The sequence below is a fragment of the Pseudophryne corroboree genome, chromosome 9, assembly GCF_028390025.1.
Source record: "Pseudophryne corroboree isolate aPseCor3 chromosome 9, aPseCor3.hap2, whole genome shotgun sequence".
Classification (NCBI taxonomy): domain Eukaryota; kingdom Metazoa; phylum Chordata; class Amphibia; order Anura; family Myobatrachidae; genus Pseudophryne; species Pseudophryne corroboree.
This window is the reverse complement of record NC_086452.1, coordinates 384,702,139-384,728,690: the sequence shown is the minus strand read 5'-3', so window position 1 is coordinate 384,728,690 and position 26,552 is coordinate 384,702,139. Positions and strand designations below refer to the sequence as shown.

The 26,552-nt window shown below is 45.4% G+C and overlaps 1 protein-coding gene across 2 annotated transcripts in view; it reads left to right on the top strand.

The window, feature by feature from the left end:
* Positions 1 to 8,497: 8,497 nt before the first annotated feature.
* TKT (transketolase) overlaps positions 8,498 to 26,552 on the top strand; it is a 58,020-nt gene continuing 39,965 nt past the window's right edge. The window contains exons 1-4 of one of the 2 annotated variants that reach the window (XM_063940805.1): positions 8,498 to 8,807; positions 20,700 to 20,817; positions 21,532 to 21,645; positions 24,704 to 24,801. In XM_063940805.1, coding sequence (XP_063796875.1) covers positions 8,701 to 8,807; positions 20,700 to 20,817; positions 21,532 to 21,645; positions 24,704 to 24,801 — 437 coding nt within the window. In that variant the 5' untranslated portion in view covers positions 8,498 to 8,700. Of the gene's footprint in view, positions 8,808 to 17,697; positions 17,722 to 20,699; positions 20,818 to 21,531; positions 21,646 to 24,703; positions 24,802 to 26,552 lie in introns of those variants that run through there. The other variant, XM_063940806.1, reaches the window with a different exon arrangement.

Below are 26,552 nucleotides of genomic sequence, written 5' to 3'. Positions count from 1 at the left end.
AAATTCCAATGAGCAGGGCTGGAGACTTCCAAATATTCTTCACTGAAACCCCTTTCAGATCACAATGCCGGGTCCCAGCCGGGAATTGGAAAAGGGTCCTTCCTGGGTGGGATCCGGATTGGACCCTACACATTGCCATCCTGACCCGACAATATGCCGGGTCGGGTTGCTATCCAGGGGCGGGGATTACGGCAGCATCGGGGGCGGGTGCAAAGGCGGCGCTGGAGATGAGCTTGTCTCCGCGCCGCCTCTCTCTATGTAGTGAACGGGTGCCGGGTCACATCGACTCGCAATCCGTTCGCACTGCCACTGACCCGGTAATCAACCCAGGAATAACCCTTCTTACAACCTGGGTGGAATTACCAGGTCAGGCGACACAGGATTTCTAAAGGGACCCTTTCACACTGCACAGTGACCCGTGTTGACCTGGCAATATAACGGGTTGATACCGGGTTATTTGTGTGATGTGAAAGAGGTATGATATTTTTCACTGACGGTTAACATTTTTACTGACACAAGTCATGTAAGTAGAAAATATTACAGAAAGTCAAAGTATTAGCATTATGTACAGAAAATAAATAAATAAATAAATATATATATATATATATATATTTTTTTTTTTTTTTAAATAAATTGTATACATTCAATTCCTGTGCGCTGTAGTACAACTCCTTTTTCTTCTACTTGGTTAATCAATTAGGGTTAAGTAACAACTATACTACCTGTCGAACAGGAATTGATTTGATGAGCACTAGGTCAAACCTGTTTGTATATTTGTCCTTAAAATGAGACCCAAAGGTTAATGTGGCTGGAGTACATAATAGACATTTTGCAGATGCCCAATAGGAATTAACACAGTAGACACCACGCACCAGCAGTACACACACACACATGTACAGTATGTACAGCTATAAATACCCGTTTCACACGATTCAAAGAATACAAAATAAAATCATTTTGTGTGTATATATATATATATATATATATATATCTCTATCTATCTGAATCCACTACTTGTGACCGGAAAAATGGTATACAGCTACCTGCAGCTATTGTTATTGAAATCCCTCTTACCACAGACAGATCCCCCAGAGATGACTGCAATAAAGAGTTAAAAGAAAAGCACCAGCAGCCGGGGAGGATTACCTGCAGTTGAACAAGTGTGGAGAAGTGATGAGATCACCTTTATACAATATAAAAGTATCTGGCTAGATTAATCTATAATGTACTTTGTCCATAAACTTTTTACTGGAAGTGAAATATTAGAAGAACTGCAACAGTGGTTCTTATTAATTGAGATCTGACAATAGGAGCAACAGAGTGATTCACACTGATCCATGTGAAACAACTTGACACAAAATGAACACTTGATTTGCATACATTCTAAAAGTTACTAACTGAACTGAAAAGAAAGCACAAACAAATCCAGAATACTTTTTTTGGCTTGATCAATATTTAATAATACTCAATAATATGAAATGATTTATATGAAGTAAGCTTCAAAATCTTATACCGAACGGCAATAGTGATTCATTGTTATTTTATATATATTTATATTTCAAATAAATTGTATATATTCAACTCCTGTGCACTGTAGTACAACTCCTTTTTTTTGAACTCATTTAAACCATTTCTGATAAATTTTACACTCATCTTGTATATAAAGGAGGAAAGGAGGTTATGACAGCATTTATTACAATTTGGTTTATACGAGTAAATGGCCTGGGGCAGGGCCGTCTGTTCAAATGGGCAGCATAACGGCACTAGCCTGATAGCTGAGGGTCCTCTTTTTTCAGGGGTACCACCAGTTTTTTTCAAATCGTCCATGGGGACCTGGAGATATCCGACTTCTAAGCAGTGGTCCCCATCTGAGCCTGTGAATTGCTCTTACCAGCCATATATCTTGGGTTCTGACTGACTTAGATTTTTTTCTGAGGGTATACTCCAAAAGCTGGACCTTTCCCCTTTCAGTGGACACTGGCAGCTTGTGTCTACTATGCCCAGAACCAGAGATATCAGCCTTCCAGCAGCTGGCCCTGCTCCAGCTCAACACACCTGGTATGCAGTTTTAGATTTTCAATGGTGGATTGCTCTGGCTCCTGAACTCTGCTCCCCAAGTCCTCAGTACCTCATAAAACAGTATTTTTCAACCACTGTGCCATGGCACACTAGTGTGGCCTGAGCAGTCTACAGTTGTGCCACCATAGAAGCAGAGCCAGTCCCGTCAGTGTTTTGCCATTACTGAGGCCCTGGAATGATCAATACTGGTGCTTTTAGTGGTTGCAGAGCCAGCCCTAATTTTGGGCCTGGGCAGTGTTGGGCTCTTCTGGCTTTCTCAGATATGGCTCAGGCGTTACCTATGGAGAAGCTGCAACATAACATCCTAGGATGCACAACTGCACCATGTATCACCATTATATTTGAGTGTGCCTTGGCAATATTTAAATCTTGTTCAGTGTGCTGCGAGTTGTAAAAGGTTGAAAATCTCTGTCCTAAAAGGTGGGATTTTCTAGTTTTTTTATGCCATTGAAAGATAAGAAATCTTTTTCCAGGCACTGGAGATATCTGCAGTCAAGCAGGCTGCCCTGCCACTGGAAAATTATGAATATTTAGCCCACTCCACTATCCACCACTCCCCTGCGTATTGAACACCCCCTACCACCCTGGAAGTCATGTACCGGGGCCCCTTCATTCAGCCCAATGCTCCCTCTCTACAGTTTAGTATTATCCCTCCCTCCCCATCTCCCACCATCTGTGCAGTAAAGGAGTAATTAGCAGAAATTCTGCTCCAGGCCGTGCCAGATTAAGGGCCTGGAGCTGAAATTTTTGAAGGGCTTCTTTTTTGTAGGGGTGAGGGTATCAGGATGCAGGGAAAAGCGATAGGGGTGAGGGTTTCGGGATATACAGATGTGCTCTTATACAGCTTGCCCTATAAGCCGCGGTACAATGTATTGTTGTGGGCACGCGTACACACGCACCCGCAAAACAAACCGAAAGTAAGCAGAACGATTCTGCGGGTAGTGGGGAGCGCCCAACACCTGGAAGGGGGAGCAAGCAGCACTACATTAATGTGGGTAGCGGGAGGCTGTGCTCCCGCTATCCGGAGATCGCACATCTGGGTCCATCGGAGTGAGTGGGCACACAGAGACCAGGGGCACACTGACACACACACATTATACAGAGACCAGGGGCACACTGACACACACATTACACAGAGACATGGGGCACACTGACACACACATTATACAGAGACATGGGGCACACTGACACACACATTATACAGAGACATGGGGCACACTGACACACACATTATACAGAGACATGGGGCACACTGACACACACATTATACAGAGACATGGGGCACACTGACACACACATTATACAGAGACATGGGGCACACTGACACACACATTATACAGAGACATGGAGCACACTGACACAAACATTATACAGGGACCAGGGGCACACTGACACACACACACATTATACAGGGGCACACTGACACACACATTATACAGGGACCAGGGGCACACTGACACACACATTACACAGAGACATGGGGCACACTGACACACACATTATACAGAGACATGGGGCACACTGGCACACACATTATACAGAGACCAGGGGCACACTGACACACACATTATACAGGGACCAGGGGCACACTGACACACACATTATACAGAGACCAGGGGCACACTGACACACACATTATACAGAGACCAGGGGCGCACTGACACACACATTATAGAGACCAGGGGCACACTGACACACACATTACACAGAGACATGGGGCACACTGACACACACATTATACAGAGACATGGGGCACACTGACACACACATTATACAGAGACATGGGGCACACTGGCACACACACATTATACAGAGACATGGGGCACACTGACACACACATTATACAGACATGGGGCACACTGACACACACATTATACAGAGACATGGGGCACACTGGCACACACACATTATACAGAGACCAGGGGCACACTGACACACACATTATACAGAGACATGGGGCACACTGACACACACATTATACAGAGACATGGGGCACACTGGCACACACACATTATACAGAGACCAGGGGCACACTGACACACACACATTATACAGGGACCAGGGGCACACTGACACACACATTATACAGGGTCACACTGACACACACATTATACAGGGACCAGGGGCACACTGACACACACATTATACAGAGACATGGGGCACACTGACACACACATTATACAGAGACATGGGGCACACTGACACACACATTATACAGAGACATGGGGCACACTGGCACACACACATTATACAGAGACCAGGGGCACACTGACACACACACATTATACAGGGACCAGGGGCACACTGACACACACATTATACAGGGTCACACTGACACACACATTATACAGGGACCAGAGGCACACTGACACACACATTATACAGAGACATGGGGCACACTGACACACACATTATACAGAGACATGGGGCACACTGACACACACATTATACAGAGACATGGGGCACACTGACACACACATTATACAGAGACATGGGGCACACTGACACACACATTATACAGAGACATGGAGCACACTGACACAAACATTATACAGGGACCAGGGGCACACTGACACACACACATTATACAGGGGCACACTGACACACACATTATACAGGGACCAGGGGCACACTGACACACACATTACACAGAGACATGGGGCACACTGACACACACATTATACAGAGACATGGGGCACACTGGCACACACATTATACAGAGACCAGGGGCACACTGACACACACATTATACAGGGACCAGGGGCACACTGACACACACATTATACAGAGACCAGGGGCACACTGACACACACATTATACAGAGACCAGGGGCGCACTGACACACACATTATACAGGGACCAGGGGCACACTGACACACACATTATAGAGACCAGGGGCACACTGACACACACATTACACAGAGACATGGGGCACACTGACACACACATTATACAGAGACATGGGGCACACTGACACACACATTATACAGAGACATGGGGCACACTGGCACACACACATTATACAGAGACATGGGGCACACTGACACACACATTATACAGAGACATGGGGCACACTGACACACACATTATACAGAGACATGGGGCACACTGGCACACACACATTATACAGAGACCAGGGGCACACTGACACACACATTTTACAGAGACATGGGGCACACTGGCACACACACATTATACAGAGACCAGGGGCACACTGACACACACATTACACAGAGACATGGGGCACACTGACACACACATTATACAGAGACATGGGGCACACTGGCACACACACATTATACAGAGACATGGGGCACACTGGCACACACACATTATACAGAGACATGGGGCACACTGACACACACATTATACAGAGACCAGGGGCACACTGACACACACATTACACAGAGACATGGGGCACACTGACACACACATTATACAGAGACATGGGGCACACTGGCACACACACATTATACAGAGACATGGGGCACACTGGCACACACACATTATACAGAGACATGGGGCACACTGACACACACATTATACAGAGACCAGGGGCACACTGACACACACATTACACAGAGACATGGGGCACACTGACACACACATTATACAGAGACATGGGGCACACTGGCACACACACATTATACAGAGACATGGGGCACACTGGCACACACACATTATACAGAGACATGGGGCACACTGACACACACATTATACAGAGACATGGGGCACACTGGCACACACACATTATACAGAGACATGGGGCACACTGACACACACATTATACAGAGACATGGGGCACACTGACACACACATTATACAGAGACATGGGGCACACTGGCACACACACATTATACAGAGACATGGGGCACACTGACACACACATTATACAGAGACATGGGGCACACTGGCACACACACATTATACAGAGACATGGGGCACACTGACACACACATTATACAGAGACCAGGGGCACACTGACACACACATTATACAGGGACCAGGGGCACACTGACACACACATTATAGAGACCAGGGGCACACTGACACACACATTACACAGAGACATGGGGCACACTGACACACACATTATACAGAGACATGGGGCACACTGACACACACATTATACAGAGACATGGGGCACACTGGCACACACACATTATACAGAGACATGGGGCACACTGACACACACATTATACAGAGACATGGGGCACACTGACACACACATTATACAGAGACATGGGGCACACTGGCACACACACATTATACAGAGACCAGGGGCACACTGACACACACATTATACAGAGACCAGGGGCACACTGACACACACATTACACAGAGACATGGGGCACACTGACACACACATTATACAGAGACATGGGGCACACTGGCACACACACATTATACAGAGACATGGGGCACACTGGCACACACACATTATACAGAGACATGGGGCACACTGACACACACATTATACAGAGACATGGGGCACACTGACACACACATTATACAGAGACATGGGGCACACTGGCACACACACGTTATACAGAGACCAGGGGCACACTGACACACACATTATACAGAGACATGGGGCACACTGACACACACATTATACAGAGACATGGGGCACACTGGCACACACACATTATACAGAGAACAGGGGCACACTGACACACACACATTATACAGGGACCAGGGGCACACTGACACACACATTATACAGGGTCACACTGACACACACATTATACAGGGACCAGGGGCACACTGACACACACACACACATTATACAGGGGCACACTGACACACACATTATACAGAGACATGGGGCACACTGACACACACACATTATACAGAGACCAAGGGCACACTGACACACACACATTATACAGAGACCAGGGGCACACTGACACACACACATTATACAGAGACCAGGGGCACACTGACACACATTATACAGGGACCAGGGGCACACTGACACACACATTATACAGGGACCAGGGGCACACTGACACACACACATTATACAGGGACCAGGGGCACACTGACACACACACATTATACAGGGACCAGGGGCACACTGACACACACACACATTATACAGGGACCAGGGGCGCACTGAAGAAAAGGTTTCTGTTGGAGGGGGTTGTGGTTATGTGTCAGGAGACCACCGGGCACAACACCTCACCCTACATCCCGCACCCTCACAATCCTGACAGTTGGCATGCCTACTAAAAGGGACTATTCCCACTTGCGGGTGTCCACGATACCCATAGAGTGGGAAAAGAACCAGTGGTGATTGCAGGTCACACATCCCACACCCATTGGAGGGTTTGCATTTTACTCTGCATAGTTGTTCATACTATAGTCACACAGACCTGGGGCGGAGCTACAGTTGGGACCGGGGGCGGATCATAGGATGCGGGGCACGCCGGGCTCCGGGGGCAGAGACTCGAGAGGATTTAATCATTCATGAGGACTGGAGGTCAAAGTCAGACCCCGTGCAAACTGAGTTTAAGACAGGCTGTGCGTGGGGTGGCTGGGACTTCTGCAGCTGTTTGGGGCCGTCTAGGCCTATTTTCAATGGGGGGCCTGGAGCTGGAGCTCCATCCACCCCATTGTTAATCCGGCCCTGGCTCCAGGTCCTACATGCTGAGTGGAAGACAGAACACCCCCGCGGAACATCAAAGCTGTCGCTGATAGCACTCCCCGCCCCTACCGCTGGAAGATGGCTAGGGGCCCCAGTGTATTGCTTTGCCCAGGGGCCTACACTGCTGTTAAAACGGCCCCGGGCTGGGATTAGGTAAACAGAACGGTCCAGAGTCTGGACTCCAGACGCGGGAACGCCGGACAAGGCCATCTATATTCAGCAAACTCTTGTAATGACAAGAATATCACTTGTGATTCCTACCACATATACACACATACACTATGGTTAGTTTTTCTTTTTCAGAAGCCAATTAACCTACCTACCTGTATGTTTAACAGTGTGGGAGGAAGCCAGAACACCTGGAGGAAAACTATACAAACACATGGAGAACATACAATCCGTGTAACCTCTTTACATAGAGCCCAGCATAGCTGATACTGCACATGTACGGTGAAGAGTTGCTATGTTATAAGAATAATAATAACGATGACTTGCAGATAAGTGAAGGCCCTGATGACTGATGAGATGATGAGAGCATACCGCCAGCACTTTATGCAGCTGTACAGTACAATGCTGCACCATCAGTATGACCATGAGCTGCTCCTCCTCCTGTATAATCCCCTTTGTCATTTCCTCCTTCCCTCCTGTCACCTCCCCCTCAGTACAATGCCACCCCCTTTATCCCTCCCTTGTGCCAATCCCCCCCCCTCCCCCATCGCAGTGTCCCTCCCAGGGTACTCCAGCCCCTACAGTACATGTGCCAGTCCCCTCTTACCCCTCTGTGTGTATCTGTCACCCTGTGCCCCCTCCTCTGTGTGTAACTGCCCCACCCAGTGCCCGGCCCCCTGCCTGTGCCCATCCCTCTCTGCTGCCTTTATTGCCCCCCGCCCGCACAGCTCGGCCCGTGTGTTCCTGCTGCAGCTGTCAGTGCCCGCACACGTCTCGCTAATCCCCGGCAGCTGCACCTCTCCATGGCGGATTATCATAAACCCGACCAGCAGACGCTGCAGTCCCTGAGAGATACCGCCAACCGGCTGCGGATCCTGTCCATCAGGGCCACCACCGCGGCGGGCTCAGGGTGAGTCACTGGGGAGGTGCCCACCGGGGTACCATGTGCAGCCAGAGAGTGCTGCCCTGGCACCAGAGCTACTTACACCCCATCCTCAGGTGTTGTCACCCGCTTCCGGGTAACAGGGCACATTCTGGCCACCACTATACCACCACACTAGGCACACACCCACACGAATCTATCTATCTATCTATCTATCTATCTATCTATCTATCTATCTATCTATCTATCTATCTATCTATCTGTGGTATCTATATAATTCTCTGGAGGTAGGAGAGAGAACACCACGTGTGTCATTCTGTTTAATACAAACATTATATACAATTAATTGCTCTTACCGAATTATAATATCATTTATTGCTTAATAGCTGTACAGTTGCAAGTCTCACAATTCTTGTAGTAAGAACGTGTAATAACCTGGTCATGTAAGAGATGTGTTGCAGCATAGTTAACAAGTGTTGTGGGGGGAAAAAAACCAAACCCTAATCTGCTCCAAACTATACTATAATACATGCTTCCCCTAGGTGTAATACAGAAAGCTGTCTGACAGGGAAAGGAGTGGTCTTTGTTCTCATACTGAGATCGGATGTAGGCATGTGTTGTACACTGTAGATAGATACTATGTAGAGTGATACATACATAAAATAGGTGGTAATGGAAGTATTACATACATGACATATGTACTGTGTATTCCATACAGTACATCAGATGATCACTTTACACTGTTAAAAAATGTGTTACTTTGTTTCAGGAAACATTGTTTAAACTTGTGAAGAACAATCAGAAAATGTTTCTTGTGGACAGGTTTTTCAGGATATTATAGATGCTGATTTCAGTGCAATAATAGCCCTGTTCATTTGGGGTATTTATTAAAACGGGAAGAGAGATAAAATGGAGAGATATAAAGCACTAACCAATCAGCTTCTGACTCTCATTGTATAGACTGTTTGAAAAATGACAGGAGCTGATTGGTTTGTGCTTATATATCTCGCCACATTATCTCTCTCCATGCTTTAATAAATACCCCCCTTTTTTGTGAGCTACAAATAATAATAATCATCGCCAAAATCTCTCAGCTGCCTGTAACTCGCACCACATATACACATAAGTGTTGTTTGACAGTCTGTACATTAGATGCATATAGATTATATACAGTGAGACTCATTTGCAAATTGCAGAATATGGTTTCTTTATTTGCGCAAGAGAATTTACTGTATATCTCCACCAAGCCCTTTTGAGGGCACTCACCATATTCCCTATTCCCTCTCCTTGTGACTGAAGACACAGTTAGGCTAGGGACACACATAGCGGCCAAGTGGGTCCCGCTGAACGGGACCCGCTTGGTTGGGAGGGGGGGTTTGTGCTCACACGGATCCTGTTCTGAGGGATTCTGTTCAGTGCGGCATTGAAATGTATTTATTCACACTGAAATCCCGTCATCCAGCCGTCCGGCCCAACCGCAGTTGGATCCGGCAGTGGCGGGACTGCCGAACATGCAGGCGCCCGTGTGCAGTCTCCTTCCGGCCAAGCAGGTCCTGCTGAACGGGACCCGCTTGGCCACTATGTGTGGCTCTACCCTTATTCGTTGTCTTTGTTTTGTGAATGCATCTGAAAATGCATATGGCGGACAACATAAAAACATCACTACAACTTCCAAGATGTGTTCCTAAAAGTTGTTGGTCCTCGGTATGTAATACTAATACTGATCAGTGCTAACCCACTTGTTGTACATGCACCAGTGAAGTTTGACTTCTTTAGGGGGATATTTATCAAAGGTTGGAGAGAGATAAAGTACCAACCAATCAGCTCCTGACATTTTCAAGCACAGACTGTAAAATTAAAATTAAATAACGAGCGCTATAACATCTAAATGACTGTATAAAATATAATTGTGTTGAATAATAAATGTGCAGTATGTATGAGTGTGGCACCTGTTTATAAAAAGGTTAGTACTTCTGTTTACAGCTCCTTTTTGGAGTTTTGTTAGGATGAGCAACCATTTTGTAACCCACAGTATGCGTTTGCAGGTATAGGCTAGACCTACCTTTCCCTACCTTGTGGCCGTAGATGAAATGAGGTCCGTACACCAGCGGGGGTAACAGAGTCAGAAATTATAGGGTAATTAAGGCAAAAATGACATGAGATGAAGGTAAGACTTGTTAATGTGTAGGGATTAAAAATAAAAAAAATAGTTTCAAAGCTAATTTTCCTAGAATTCCGACTTTAGATCCTTAAAATGCTCTTCTATGTTTAGTTAGAATAGGTTACTAATTGGTGCCGGCGTCGGTATTCTAACTGCCGGCAAACTGACTGCCGGTAACCGTTACCTAACCCATCGTATGATCTTATTCGGTAAGAATACCAATTAAAAAATATAATATCTGATAAAATGATGCATGAACAAACGTTGAAGTGTCCGGCTTGATTTATTACGAGCTTCAACAACGTGAGCAGTCGTAAAGGCACATTTCCAAATTCCGGTGGCCAGTCATTTTCTCCACTGTGGAAGAATACATACACACCATACACATATACAGGAATGGTTTCTGGCCCAAAGCACAATCATTTTGTGCTTTTGTTACACAGAATAGAAGTCAGAGTGAATGAATAACAAACACAAGATGCCTTTGGTATGCTGCTGTGCCAGATGCCCTGAGGGCACCGCCAACTCCCAGCCTCTGTAACTGTCCTGCCCAAGCAGATCAGTTTCTCCTGTTGCAGACATACCAAGTGTGTAAAAATCCCTCTGTATTCTGTATCCATTCAAATCCATGCAGCCTCTACTGTCCGGGCAGCTGCACTTTTAGCAGGGACAAACGCTGGATTTCTGGAGATGCCCATGAAGGATGCATAATTACCATGTAGCAAGCTATAAGGGGGGTACTCACGGAGCGATTGCTGCTTAAAATCTAAGCAATCTGACTAGATTGCTTAGATTTTAAGCAGTGATCACTCCGTGTGTACCCCCACAGTGATAGCGATGCGCGACCCCGTGCATTGCTATCGCTGGTGCTAGATTGGCCTGCATGCAGGCTCAATCTAGCAGGTCGCTCATTTCACCCGCAGTTCGCTGAGCACACATCTCTCCTCAAATCGGGCCGTGAATACGGCCCTTTAATCTGCCCCAAACAAAGTGCAGTTTATGGAATATAGACTTGTGACAGCCAATGATCACAGTAAGCCACTTATAAGAGTCTGTCTCTGGTGTGACACACACACACACACGCGCGCGCGCACACACGCGCTCACACACACACACACACTGCTGGCTAGGCTGTGGGGTAGGGGAGTTTACAGACAACTGGAAACCCCCCTGCGTTTGCCTATGCATCAATAGTATGGAATATGAATTACTTGCCATACAAGGGAGGTAGCAATATTAATAACAATAAAAAATATATATATATGTTTCCCTGCTGAGGGACTAGAAGCATTTTTTGCTGGCACGGTGTGCTGATACTTATAGTTCCACAACAACTGTATAACCACATTTTATCTAACCCCAGTGTAAAACCTTAAATATTTTTTCTTTAATCGCTAAAATAAACTGCATATGACCACACGGGATGTAGTTATCGCCAGCCACAATACCGACACCTACATCCCGCAGCTTAAAAATCCCGACAGTCGGCATGCCACGACACCCATAGAGTGGGAATCAAACCTGTGGCGAGCACACACCGAGCCCGCAAGGGGCTTTGTTGCGCTTGCCCCCCTCCAGCATTCTAATCCCCGGGATCCCGGCGTTGGTATGGTGAACTGCGTAATCCGAAGCACCGGTCACCCATACCCAACCCAGATCTGCAGAGAGATGAGTACAGATGTCCTAAATAGTAGAATTTGTAGGCTGTTGCTGTTCAGAAATACCGTCATACGCAAAGACACGATCGCCAGGTGTCTCAATCTACACTGTGAGGATCAGCGCTAAACAGGATAAGGAGGAGCATAATGACAGAATCAGTGGGGGAAATATTTTTGTGAAAATAAGTTCAGAATGAGCAGTTTATTGGTAATGTAACTTATTTTAGGGTTAATAGTTTAGTCAATTTAATTATGAGCCAACCCCAAAGTTTCTTCCACATTGTTTCAGGAAGGTCATCTCAAAAACATGAAGGAAGTTAACTTGAAACTTGAGGTGATTGTTTTGAAAGAAGAAGATAAGCAGAAGAAACACAATTATCAGCTACTGCAATTCAAGGAAATAATGTTGTTCCTGTATATATGGTGTACCAATAGTGTACCAATAGTGTTGAAACTCAAACAAACTCTAAAGCACTAAACAATTCTTTTGTGTGTATATATATATATATATATATATATATATATATATATATATCTCCAAAGACTGCCCCGGCACTCCTTGAAATTAGCTGGCTGTGGTGCCCTTCCTTGTGGACATGCCAGTCCACCAACATGTACCAAGCGAAATCAGGTGGCACTCACAGACTTGTAGCTTTGTGGAAACAAACTTCACCCCGTGAAGATTTTTAATAAGAACAACAGGTAACGTTTCGGGGACGTGTCCCCTTCCTCAGACCTCCTGTTGTTTCGCTTGGTGTATATATATATATATATATATATATATGTATATATAATTATATATATATATATATATACACATACACATATATATACTCGTATATACATTCTGTTTATCAATGATTGCATACTCATGTATTACTGACCAGTCGCAGGGACACGGAACCCGTCCCTACGATGTTTCCAGAGTGGTAGCTGGACTTATGCACAGTCCCACTGACTACACATGCACGGCGGCCATTGCCGGGGAACCTTCTGCTGGCTAAACTTGCGATCTGTAGCCTATAGGCTACAACGGACTAACGCCATCTTTACTTGAAGCAGTGACCCCAGTGAGGCCGCAAACACTTTGTGCCTCATGCAGAGCCGTCCCTAACCAATATGATGCCCTAGGCAAGATTTTGGCTGGTGCCCTCTAGCACCGCCGCTAGTTGTGCAGGAGATGCCTGGCATGAGTCAGCTGGCAGCTCTGCTGATGTCGGGCGCCTTTTGCACTGCTATGTTAGGATGCACAAGCAGCTTCTGCTGATTAAAATGATATGCAGCATGCCTATATTCTGTGTGCGACTGTGGCTGTATCTGCATACGAAATGCACATTACAGTGATTTCCAGGTATACACACAACGTAGCATTTCATATGCAGATACAGCCGCAGTCACACACAAAATATAGGCGTGCCACATATCATTTTAATCAGCAGAAGCTGCTGGTGCCCCTAAGGATACCAAATACCATAGGCATTTGCCTAGTTTCCCTATGCCTAAGACCGGCTCTGGCCTCATGCCTCGTGTATTGATAACAAATGAATATTTGTTCCTACCTCAGTATTGTGCCTCTGCTGTTGGTATGTGATAGATTCATTTTGACAGATACAAAGATGTACATCTCTGAATTAGGCCCTTTGGGGGTCATTCCGCGTTGATCGCTAGCTGCCGTTGTTCGCAGCTCAGCGATCAGGCAAAAAATCCGCCATTCTGCGCATGCGTATGGTGCGCAGTGAGCACACGCACTGTACTTTCACAAAAGCCGATGCAGTTGCACATAAGGTCTAGCGACGCTTTTCAGTCGCACTGCTGATCGGTGAGTGATTGACAGGAATGGGGCGTTTCTGGGAGGTAACTGACCGTTTTCCGGGAGTGTGCTGAAAAACGCAGGAGTGTCAGATACAAACGCAGCCGTGCGTGGGGAAACGGGGGAGTGGCTGGTCGAACGCAGGGCGTGTTTGTGACGTCAAAACAGGAACTAAACAGACTGAAGTGATCGCAAGGTAGGAGTAAGTCTCGAGCTACACTGAAACTACACAATCTTTTTTTGTAGCAATGCTGCGAACCTTTCATTCGCACTTCTGCTAAGCTAAGGTACACTCCCAGAGGGCGGCGGCTTAGCATTTGCACTGCTGCTAAAAGCAGTTAGCGAACGATCAACTCGGAATGACCCCCTTTGTGCAGATTTTTTTCCCTCCATTTAAAGAAAACAGATTAAAGCTAGAACCTGCTTCTGCTTAGTCCTTGATTTCCCTTTAATAATAACGCCAAAAGAATGATGTGCTTGTAGCTTTAGTTTGTGATGAGTTGGCATTCTCTCATTCCTCGTGGGTAGTCAGGCCCGTAAACTATCTTCACTTGCCTTGTCCCAAATAGCTAGGTCAGCCTGAGTGTACTCTGCTAATACCAGTGGAATTCTTGGTGCAATCTCATATGAAACAATATGATTAGCACAGTGTTGTGTGATCAGACACCACATTGTGGAACAGTGTTATGACACAGCGGCTGTTGTGTAAGGGATGCATATGGAGAAGATCAGTTTGCACTGTTGCAAACAGTTATTACTAAGAGAGTAAATAACAGTGGTTCCAAATGATTTCACTAATGATGAAATTGACAGTTTCCTATCTGTACTGTTGACACAATGAATAAACTAGAAATATAGACATTTGATTGCAGCTAAAATTGTATTTGCTTGCACTTTCAGATTATTGATTTATATGCACCTACATGATTTCCTGCAGCCTATGTTTAATACAAGTACTGCGCTTCTATGCCTGAAGGCTGTGTATTTTATTCTGCATAGGTTTTGTTTTTGCTCACTGATGGGACACAAAGGGGGTAATTCCAAGTTGATCGCAGCAGGATTTTTGTTAGCAATTGGGCAAAACCATGTGCACTGCAGGGGAGGCAGATATAACATGTGTAGAGAGAGTTAGATTTTGGTGTGGTGTGTTCAATCTGCAATCTAATTTGCAGTGTAAAAATAAAGCAGCCAGTATTTACCCTGCACAGAAATAAAATAACCCACCCAAATCTAACGCTTTCTGCACATGTTATATCTGCCTCCCCTGCAGTGCACATGGTTTTGCCCAATTGGTATCAAAAATCCTGCTGCGATCAACTTGGAATTACCCCCAAAGTTGGGTTACTTGAGGTAGAGTATGTAGCAGATCTGCGTCATAACCAAAGGTAACTGAAATAAACAAGTCTGTCAGATGATATACTGTAGATACACCTATTATGAATAAAGGAAGGAATATGGAAAGATAAAGCAGCACATTTATTGTGTATTTATTAAAGCTTGGAGAGAGATAAAATTGTGAGAGATAAAGTATTAGCCAGTCGGCTTCTGTCTTACATTTAATAGGCTGTGTTTGAAAAATGGCAGTTAGGAGTTGATTGGTTGGTACTTTATCTCTCACAATTTTCTCTCTCTCCGAGCTTTGATAAATACCCCGATTAGTAACACAGCTGCAGGATGGAATTTACAAATCAGAAAATTAAAACACCCACCGTAATGGGGTTCAGCTGTGACTGTGTGATAAATGACTGAGACATGGGATAATAGGTGATGAGAAAGGTGTAAGTCGCCATACTAGTCGCTCGGCTGATGTAAAATGAAACATGGGATAGTGCCCCTAGTGGCCAGCTAGGAGTCTGCTATAATAGAGGCTAGTCTTTAACATGCAATACCTTTTAAACAAGCAGCTCCAGACAGAGCTATACATATGTGGTGGTATTCAGTATGCCGGCCGTTGGGATCCCGGCGCTCAGTATACCGGCGCCGGAATCCCGACACCCAGCATACTGACAACTATTCTCCCTCTTGGGGGTCCACGACCCCCCTGGAGGGAGAATAAATAGCGTGCCGCGCCACCGTGCCTGCAGCATGGCGAGCACAGCGAGCCAGCAAGGGACTTAACTTTCGCTCGCCCAGCTGCCGGCGGCCGGGATCCCAGCTCCGGTATGCTGGGCGCCGGGATCCCGGCCGCAGGCATAACATACTACACACATACATATGCAGTAGTTTTAAATAAACACTGCTGTGTCTTCATATATCATTTTTTTTTTTTACTAAATGATTCATTGCATTTGTAAGGTCTTATCTCATAGAAGGCTTAGGGGTCTATGTACTAAGCTTTGGAGTGTGATAAAGTGGAGAGCGATAAAGTACCAGCCAATCAGCTCCTAACTGCCATGTTACAGGCTGTGGGGCAGATGTATTAAGCCTGGAGGAGTGATAAACAGGGATAAAGAAGTGATAAGTGCAAGGTGATAATGCACCAGCCATCATTACGGGTTTGAAAAATGACAGGAGCTGATTGGCCGGTGCGTTATCACCTTGCACTTATCACTTATTTATCACTGCTTTATCACTTCTCCAGGCTTAGTACATCTGTCCCTGTGTTTGAAAAATGACAGTTAGGAGCTGATTGGCTGGTGCATTATCACCTTGCACTTATCACTTCTTTATCACTGCTTTATCACTTCTCCAGGCTTAGTACATCTGCCCCTGTGTTTGAAAAATGACAATTAGGTGCTGATTGATTCGTACTTTTTCCAGATTTATCAAGCCTTGGAGAGTGATACATTGCACAGTGATAAGGTACTGACCAATCAGCTCCTAACTACCATGTTACAGGCTGTGTTTAAAAAATTACAGTAAGGAGCTGATTGGCTGGTTTTTTATCACCGTGCAAATGATCACTCTCCAAGGCTTGATAAATCTGGGCCGTTATCTCTCTCCAAAGTTTAGCACAACGACCCCTTAATCCTGTGCACAGCTAAATCTAACATGCGTATTGTCAATTCTTGTAAAGGGAAATGTACAGTTTATGTGTATTAAAAATATATTATTTACCTGTTTTGTAAATGAAGCAAGCGGCACTGTTGCAATTAAAAGTTATTTCATATTTTTGGGCACAGAGCTGATTTTGATTTAATTAGTGTAGCTATTGTTATTGTTAATACTATAAAGATACTGTTAATATTCTACAGACGTCTGATGTTGTTATTTTGTGGTCACTCACACTTTCCATACACAAGGGTGGGATTTTTACTTGTACTTGTCGTATTTCAGCCTGTGAAGAAGAAGGCAGCCTTAGAACCTGGCTAAGTATGAGTTTGCAGGACTGGGATTGTTAAAGTTGCATGTAGAATCCTGAGTTAATTCGTTTGTGTGAGACAGAATAACAACTGTAAATGTGTACGTGTGTGCCAATCTCTGAGCTAACATTTGTTCAGCACTGTAAGGATGAGTAATCAGTATTTGCAGCATGTATTAAGTTCTAACATGCATGGTGATTTTATGCAGTCTTATGTAGGGACACAGTAAAGCCTCCCAAAGGTTAATTAGCTTATTAACATAAGAAACATACTTTCTAACCTCGTCAGTCAGCTTTTACATTTACCAGAGTCAGATTATATAGTGGACGATGTTCATCACGCCATGACTTTGGGCCTTAAGGTGACCATACATTAAGCTGAGGTATCGCATGCAGCCCTGACGGCGGCTATATCGCATACGATACATCGTATGCAGTCATTTTGCATATGATGTTTCGCATGCGATCCCATTCACTGCTCTGGGATACAATGTATATTTGGTGCAGCAGTGACAATCTCCGATCCGATCCGAAGTGCACGGGACTGCGCATCGGATCGGAAGTGAATGATACACGATTTGACACTTTTCACACGATTTATCGGTCCAATGGGTTGAAATCGAAAAGAGCCAAATCGTACTAGTGTATAGGGGCTGAGCTGAAGGGATGTGCGTTGAGACACAGTCTTCATATTCTTAATCCTGCTCCAATTCCCTCTGTGAGCTACGGAGAAAGCCGGTCCAGGAGTAAGAGGGGACATACAGCAAGATCACATATAGGGCCTTATTCAGATTTGTTAGCAAACCAAAAAAGCACACTAATGGGCAAAACCATGTTGCACTGCAGGTGGGGCAGATGTAACATGTGCAGAGAGAGTTAGATTTGGGTGGGGTGTGTTCAAACTGAAATCTAAATTGCAGTGTAAAAATAAAACAGCCAGTATTTACCCTGCACAGAACCAAAATAACCCACCCAAATCTAACTCTCTCTGCACATGTAACATCTGCCCCACCTGCAGTGCAACATGGGTCTGAACATTAGAGTTTCTAACAGATCTGAATAACCCCCATAGTGCACAAACCAATAGTTAATAAATAAAACAACAGTACAGTATCTGGGTGGTATTCATGTGACCAGCGGTCGGGAGACCAACGGTCACATGACCTCTACCAACATCCCGCCCCCTCACTATCCTGACAGTCGGCATGCCAACCAACAGGGACTATTTCCACTCGTGGTTGTCCACAGCACCTATAGAGTGGGAATAGAACTTGTGGCGACCGCTTGCTGCACTCGCCCCTCCCCGCCGGGATCCAGGCGTCGGTATGCTGACTGCCGGTCAGCCATACCACATCCTAGTATCTGGTGATGGTAGCATAAAGTTATCTGGATATTTTTGTGTTCAGCTGAACAATAAAGAGGTGCAAACAAACTATTGGCATAGGTGCCAGTAAAGGCCCATACACATTAGACGATGTCGCTCTGTGAGTGACATCGTCTAACGTTTCCCCATCCCGGGCCGGCCGGTAGGCGGCCGCCTGTACGCACAGCGCTCATATCGCTCAGTGACGTCACGCCCCCGCCAGCCCTGCATGAAGGTCGTGGACGACAGTCCACATCCTTCATGCATGCCCTACCGACAGCGACGATCGTTGTCGACCCGCGGGGCCGCGCATCGGTCGTCGCTGGCGGCATACACACTTGACGAAAAAATGAGCGACGTCGCTCAAGGAGGGGGAAAATGAGCGACGTTGCTCATTTTATCGTTAAGTGTGTATGGACCTTTAGTGTGATTGAGGTCAGTCCCCACAATAGATAATTATACCTGTTCTTTTGTTTATTAACCAGAGAGAACAGGTTTGCAGGATTTCACAGGGTTAATGTCGCAGCATACCTCTCAACTCTTTCATTTTTCTAGGACTGTCCCACCTGTGGACCTCAGTGTTCTGCAGGGTGTAAAAGTTTCGGGGAGGGGGGAGCACTGTCACGGGGAGGATAGATCCTGTGTGTTGTGCACATCATCTATACACAGTGCTAGGAGAGCCTGGGGGCAGCCCACCATCTCAGAGGGTGCTGGGAATGCCTCCCACAGTGATGTTAATGGGGGTGCCATGAGGCTACACCCCCTTTATTGTTAGGTACCACCCCCTTTTTGGGTCCAGAATCAACAAATGAAAATGTTGTGAGGTATGCAGCAGGTACAGTATGTACAACAGGTACACAATGCACATATACATTACATTGTATGTACAAACCAGGAACATATAGGGTAGCACAGGTGGTTTGTGGTCATATGGGTCTCACGCCACATACAGTGATGGCAGCAGACTATGCACACACTGGCATATATATGTAGCAGTATAGCAGTGGTGATATAATGGGCCATGCAGGGTCACTGGCCCGAGTAATGCTGTTTCTCCGTTATGGAGACTGTATGCGGCACGGACTTCTTCTATGGAGGATGGAGCTGAAGATGTGCAGCGTGGCCGTACAAGCGCAGTAGCGCACGCCTGGGAATCTAGTGCCCCCGGGTAAGGAGACAGCACAGGGCGCTCTCCCTTAACACAAACAAGGTGGCACACAGCGTACCTTTTCACCAATTACGTTAGTTGTAGTAGTGATTAAGGTGCATGCTCGGAAGTATGACACTTATTAAATAGTAAAGGGTTGGGGAGTCAAAAACTATTTTACACATTTTGGATTAACACCTTGAAAACTAAGGCGAGTAGGCACACACTAGAAATAGAAATAAAGGGGCATTACTGCAAGATTTTGTAAGGACCCCATCCTCACTTCACCTCCGCACTCCCTCTGTGAGCAGACACGTGCCCAGGTAAGTAGGCTTATGCCATATGGGTGCTCTGTGTGTTAGCAAAGAAATCTGCATGATGGCTGTTGCTATGCCCAATGTTATCACTATGACAAGTGACATCGGATGGTTCCTGTAGCTGACTGCAAATCTGATCACATGTTCTGTTCTCCTTCCTAGACACCCGTCATCATGCTGCAGCGCAGCCGAAATCATGTCTGTGCTCTTCTTCCACACAATGCGGTATAAGCCTCAGGATCCCAGGAACCCCAACAATGACCGCTTTGTGATGTCTAAGGTATGTAAGGACAAAGGGCCTGATTCTAAGGGGGAGATGTACTAAACAGTGATAAAAGTGGAGAAGTGAACCAATGGAGAAGTTGCCCATGGCAACCAAGCAGCTGCTGTATATACTTTTATAGTATGCAAATTATAAATGTTACGTCAATGCTGATTGGTTGCCATGGGCAACTTTTCCACTGGCTCACTTCTCCACTTTTATCTCTGCTTAGTACATCTCCCCCTAGTCACAGACAAGCCTGAACGTGGACGCATATTGCAGATTTTTGTTAACTATACGCAGCAGCCAGCATACGCATCACACAGCAGCTAAGAGCGATTTATGCATCTCTGCGCCACTTCTATCCGATGGCTGGGTGGGAGTTAGTGGGCAGCAGCTGGGCGTGTTGAGTTGGGTATATGATCTGAGTATTGTCCCCTTCGGAAGCATCCAGCTTTCCCATGCTGATCTGTAGAAGTGTTTTCTCTGGGGTATTGTTGCCGTATTATGCAGCTGTGCTGACGTTTTGCTACTAGACAGATTATGTGGGAAAGTTTTAGCATGTGTAGTCCCAGCAAGGTCTGCACGTGTATGATAACATGTGTACGCTCACACCTAGTCCATTACACAGGCGCTACAAGGGTCCTTCACCTTGTTTTGTCTTTTCTAAAACGCAAAACAGATTAAACTTCATGGGAACGTTAAGCTCACAGACTATTTTTCTCCTTTCAGGGTCATGCGGCACCGATTCTGTACGCAGCCTGGGCAGAGGCCGGTTTTCTGCCGGAATCAGAACTGTTAAACCTGAGGAAGATTGACTCTATATTGGAGGGACATCCCGTACCGGTGTGTACTAGGCAAATTCATTGTCCATGTTTGCTTGTGTTTGTATGTCACCTGACCACAATGGGCTATTTGGCAAGAATTCACCCGCATGGCTCAGTACAAAACGACAATCCCTGTATAGAAACCATGCAATGTAATGCTACCAATGCCAAATTTGAGAGATCACAACGTTTATTATGGTTGGATGAAATAAATACATGGGAACTGCAGGACCACCACTTCTAAGAACTGATGGGGCCTCCACATTAGAAGCAACGGTTTTCCGGTTTTCTGATAATTTAGATCCTTATGAGGCCTAACTCCCCAGTCAATATACCTCCCGTCGGGATCCCGGCGTTCAGGAGACTGACGCTGGAATCCCGACAGCTGGCATTTTACATACAAATGGAATCCCAACACCCACGCAGTATTCCAACACGGTTGGTGGGTCCAAGCCACCAACTGAGTGGGAATAAAACCTGTGGCTAGTGCAGCGAGCTACCGGGACCAATGCATGGTAAGCGCACTCGCTGCCGGAATTCCGGCAGACGGGATGCCGCTGTCTACTATAATGACAGCCAGCATCCCGTCTGCCAGAATATCGTATGTATCTCCCAACACGGCCTCTTTCACCCTTCTTCCAATTAGTTGAATTAGTTGTGTGTTTTCTTAAAAAATTAAGTGATAGCAGCGCCATCTTGTGACCCTCTCTACTGACTGCAGCTGGCATGAATTGCTGATCATGTGAACACCCACACTAAATTCGTTAATCATTGCTATTCAAGTACATCAGATCCCATAGTTAATTGTGGCTTATACATGGGTGATATACAGTACATATCTGAAAATATAATTTTATTTTTGAGATTTTGCTTGTTTATACCATTACAGCTCATTTGTGATGTATGTATGTAATTTGTTTAGGAAATGCAAAGTAATCATACAGTGTTACCATAAAGAATAATACAGGTTACAATATTACATGCGTATTTCATTTTTGAAATTACTGTTTTACATGCAACTATCTGGCTCCAAATCTAATATTTTATATTAAATGTCATTATCTACATTAAAAGACATAGGGCTTGATTCATGTTTGTAAGTAAAGCAAAAAATCGAGCAGCTGGGCAATATTATGTTCCGCTGCAGGTGGGGCAGAGGTAATGTGCAGAGAGATTTAGATTTAAGGGGGTATATTCTTTTCTGTGCAGGGTATATTCGGGTTACTTTTGCATGTAGCCCACAAATACTGGACAGCTTTATTTTTACATTGCAATTTAGATTTCCGTTTGAACACACCCCACCCAAATGTACCTCTCTGCACATGTTACATCTGCACCACCTCCAGTGCAGAGCACCCAGAGGCGAACCCCTATAATGTTAGGGACCTGTCCGATGAGGTCACCATGAAGAAGGTGGGCAGGCTCAAATATTGGTCAATATATGCCAAGAACCTCGGATATGATGGTTGTTATAATTTTAATGGTGTATTGTGCACCTGCACTCTTGTTCCTATATTGCTGTACTAAGGGCCTAATTGAGATCTGATCGCAGCAGGAAATTTGTTAGCAATTGGGCAAAACCATGTGCACTGCAGGGGGACAGATATAACATGTGCAGAGAGAGTTAGATTTGGGTGGAGTGTGTTCAAACTTAAATCTAAATTGCATTGTAAGACTAAAGCAGCCATTTACCCTGCACAGAAACAATATGACCCACCCAAATCTAACTCTCTCTGCACATGTTATATTTGCCGCCCCCTGCAGTGCACATGGGGGTCATTCCGAGTTGATCGCTCGCTAGCAGTTTTTAGCAGCCGTGCAAAGTGTATTTTCGCTTTGCAGGAGTGCAAACGCCTGTGCAGCAGAGCGCCTGCAAACACATTTTGTGCAAAACAAGACCAGCCCTGTAGTTACTTATCCTGTGCAATGATTACTGTGACAAGTGATACAGTAATGACGTCAGATATCCGCCCAGCAAACGCCCAGCCACGCCTGCGTTTTTCCAAACACTCCCAGAAAACGGTCAGTTGACACCCATAAATGCCCTCTTTCTGTCAGTCTCCTTTGCATTCGACTGTGCGATTGGAATCGTCACTAGAACAAGTGCAAAACCACAATGGAATTCGTACCCATACAATGCGCATGCGCAGATTAGCCGTTTTTTTTTCACTGATCGCTACACAGCGAACAACAGCAGCTAGCGATCAACTCAGAATGACCCCCATGGTTTTGCCCATTAGCTAACAAATTTGCTGCTGCGATCAGATCTGAATTACCCCCAAAGTCCCAGCAAGGTAGCACATCCCATTATAAGAAGCTAGAGTGTGCAGTCCAGGACCCCTCCCCATAATATATTTACTTACAAACATGAAGCAGTGCAATACTTAATAATAGTACGTCCTTCATTAAAATGTGTCCACATACACCTATCCTCAAATCGTGGTAAGTAGCTCAGTTTGGCATGCTACAGACTTTTGCGTCTAAGCAACGCCATGCGTCTTTCTATAGAGTTTTTGTGCAAATTATGCATCTTATTCACATTGCTAATGCAACAAAAGCACAATGCATGAGTATCCTGGAAACAACTCTGGCTGTGGATGCAGCTGCTGTGTGCAAAAAGCAGGACTTTATTGGGCCTAGTACACTATAGGGCCGATCCAGAGGTGGACACTATAGCACAGCTGCTGCGTCTTTGCAAAAGCGTCAGCAAGTGTCTTATGTAAAAATATGTCCTCTGCTGGCTTCTGTGACCCGCTCCTGCATCCAAGTATGCAGCATCTGTCCAAATCAGTCACCATCAGACATCTGAATATCCCTCAGTTTACTCAGGGTGTCCGTGGAAAAGCTGCTGGGGCCAGTTGCATCCAAGGATGCAACCACTTGCTTTGGCATGGCCAGAAAATTGGGTTGTTTTCTGGAACTCTGCCCACAGCTGCCCCTATAAAATGCTAAATTTAGGAAAAAGTACAAAATTGAGTTTTGTTTCACACGCTATGTTGGACACTTTAATAAATGACTATGTATAATACTGTACATCATAACAGGTAGAATAATACCAATGAATGCTTCTATTTCAGAAACAAGATTTCGTAGATGTGGCCACAGGATCTTTGGGACAGGGGCTGGGCGCAGCCGCTGGTATGGCTTACACTGGAAAATACTTTGACAAAGCCAGGTAACACCGTCTCTTGTCATCCACCAAGAGCGACTTGTGTTTGTGTGTGTTTGCGTGTGTTTGTTGTGTTAGCGTGTGTGTTTGTGTTAGCGTGTGTGTGTTCGTGTGTTTGTGTAATGAGTACACTGATCTGTGCTTTGGATTAAAGTGAGCTTAATACAAAATATTGTGGTTGGATGTATCAAAGTTAATAATGTGGCAAAACCTCAGAAAACTGTGTATATGTATTAAAAAGGATCTGCTGCGGATGTATATGCTGCGGACCCACGGAACAGCAGGTCACATTGAATTCTACGGAGTTGTGATGTGCGGTGCCAGTATGCAGAACGCTCCTTAAAACAAAACTTTCCAGAACTGCTGCATGATAGGTGACAACTCCAACTATCGATGGTGTTGCCTAAAGAAGCCTATGGACAGCTTTTCATGTGAAGCCCCTGACTGACTGACTGACTGACTGACTGTGCATGTGCAAACCAAAACCTTAATAGGACACCTGGATCATAAACCCGTAACTACTCTCATACCAAGGGACAGCTCTTACCGGAAGAGCTGTCCCTGCAGGTAAGATCAGATGACAAAGGGCGAGATGTATCAAAATTTTAATGCAAAATTGATACACCCCATCCAGATGGTGTCAAATATATTACAATACCATCAGTCTGTAATATGTCACCATTACCCTGGCTTCTCAGTTTCCCTCTGGGTCTGTATCTTTACATAAAGCTGGGTACTCACTACACGATGTGTGTACCCAGTGACATCACAGGCGATGGGACCTGGTGAGGGGGCAGTATCGGCAAGTGCATACACACTTGCAGATGGAGGCAGCGATAGAGAGGCGGCGGGAGCCATACTGCATTCGTCAGCATCCTCCTCTCTAATGATATCTTCCATTGGCCCTGCATGCAGGGCCGACGGAGGATGTCGCTGACAACACTAGGAAGTGCGCATCGTCAGCGGCATAGTGCGTACCAACTTGATGATTTGAATGATGTATCATTCCGATCAGTCGGAATAGGGCACATCGTTCACAATATCGTCTAGTGTGTATCCAGCATAACACTCAACTTGACGTGTGGGGGGGGGGGGGGGTCAGTTTGCACAATCAGTGCAGTTATTCCTAAGGCTGTACAAGTCCCAGACGGCACGCTGTATACACATCAGTGCCAAAAGTATCACCTCATTCATATTATTCTCAAGGCCTGAGACAAATCTGAACTGTTGTCATCCCAGTCTCCCAGATCCACTAATAGATGGTGCATTCCCTCATCTCAGTCCTTGAGAGCTTTATTAGAAATGTCCTCTAGCAATTGCTTGGACAGCAATGATATACATGTCCCTAATAACTCCTGGAAAAATGGATTCCGTGTCTGTTTACTGAGGAGTGTCTGTTTAAGCTGCACCTTGGCAACGGCTCACAGTCTGTGATAACTTTCCCGCCTTTTCTTTACCTCACTTCAACTTTGTGCAGCCTGGAACTGGCTGTTCTTACTCTTTTTTTTTATGAGGAATCCTTATTACATAATGTGCTAATTAGTTGCAGATGAAAGCATCGGTTTCACCAGCCAACATCTGTAAACATTTCTTCAGGTTTCATTATATTTTCAATCTCAACTTTTTATATCCATAATTATGCCGGCAGCAGACCTTTTACTTATCATGGCAGTCACAAAATGGGACAATGCATCCATCAAACGCTTTGATTTTAGATTAGTATAGGTCCATCTCCAGGGGTGGATTGGGAACAAAAA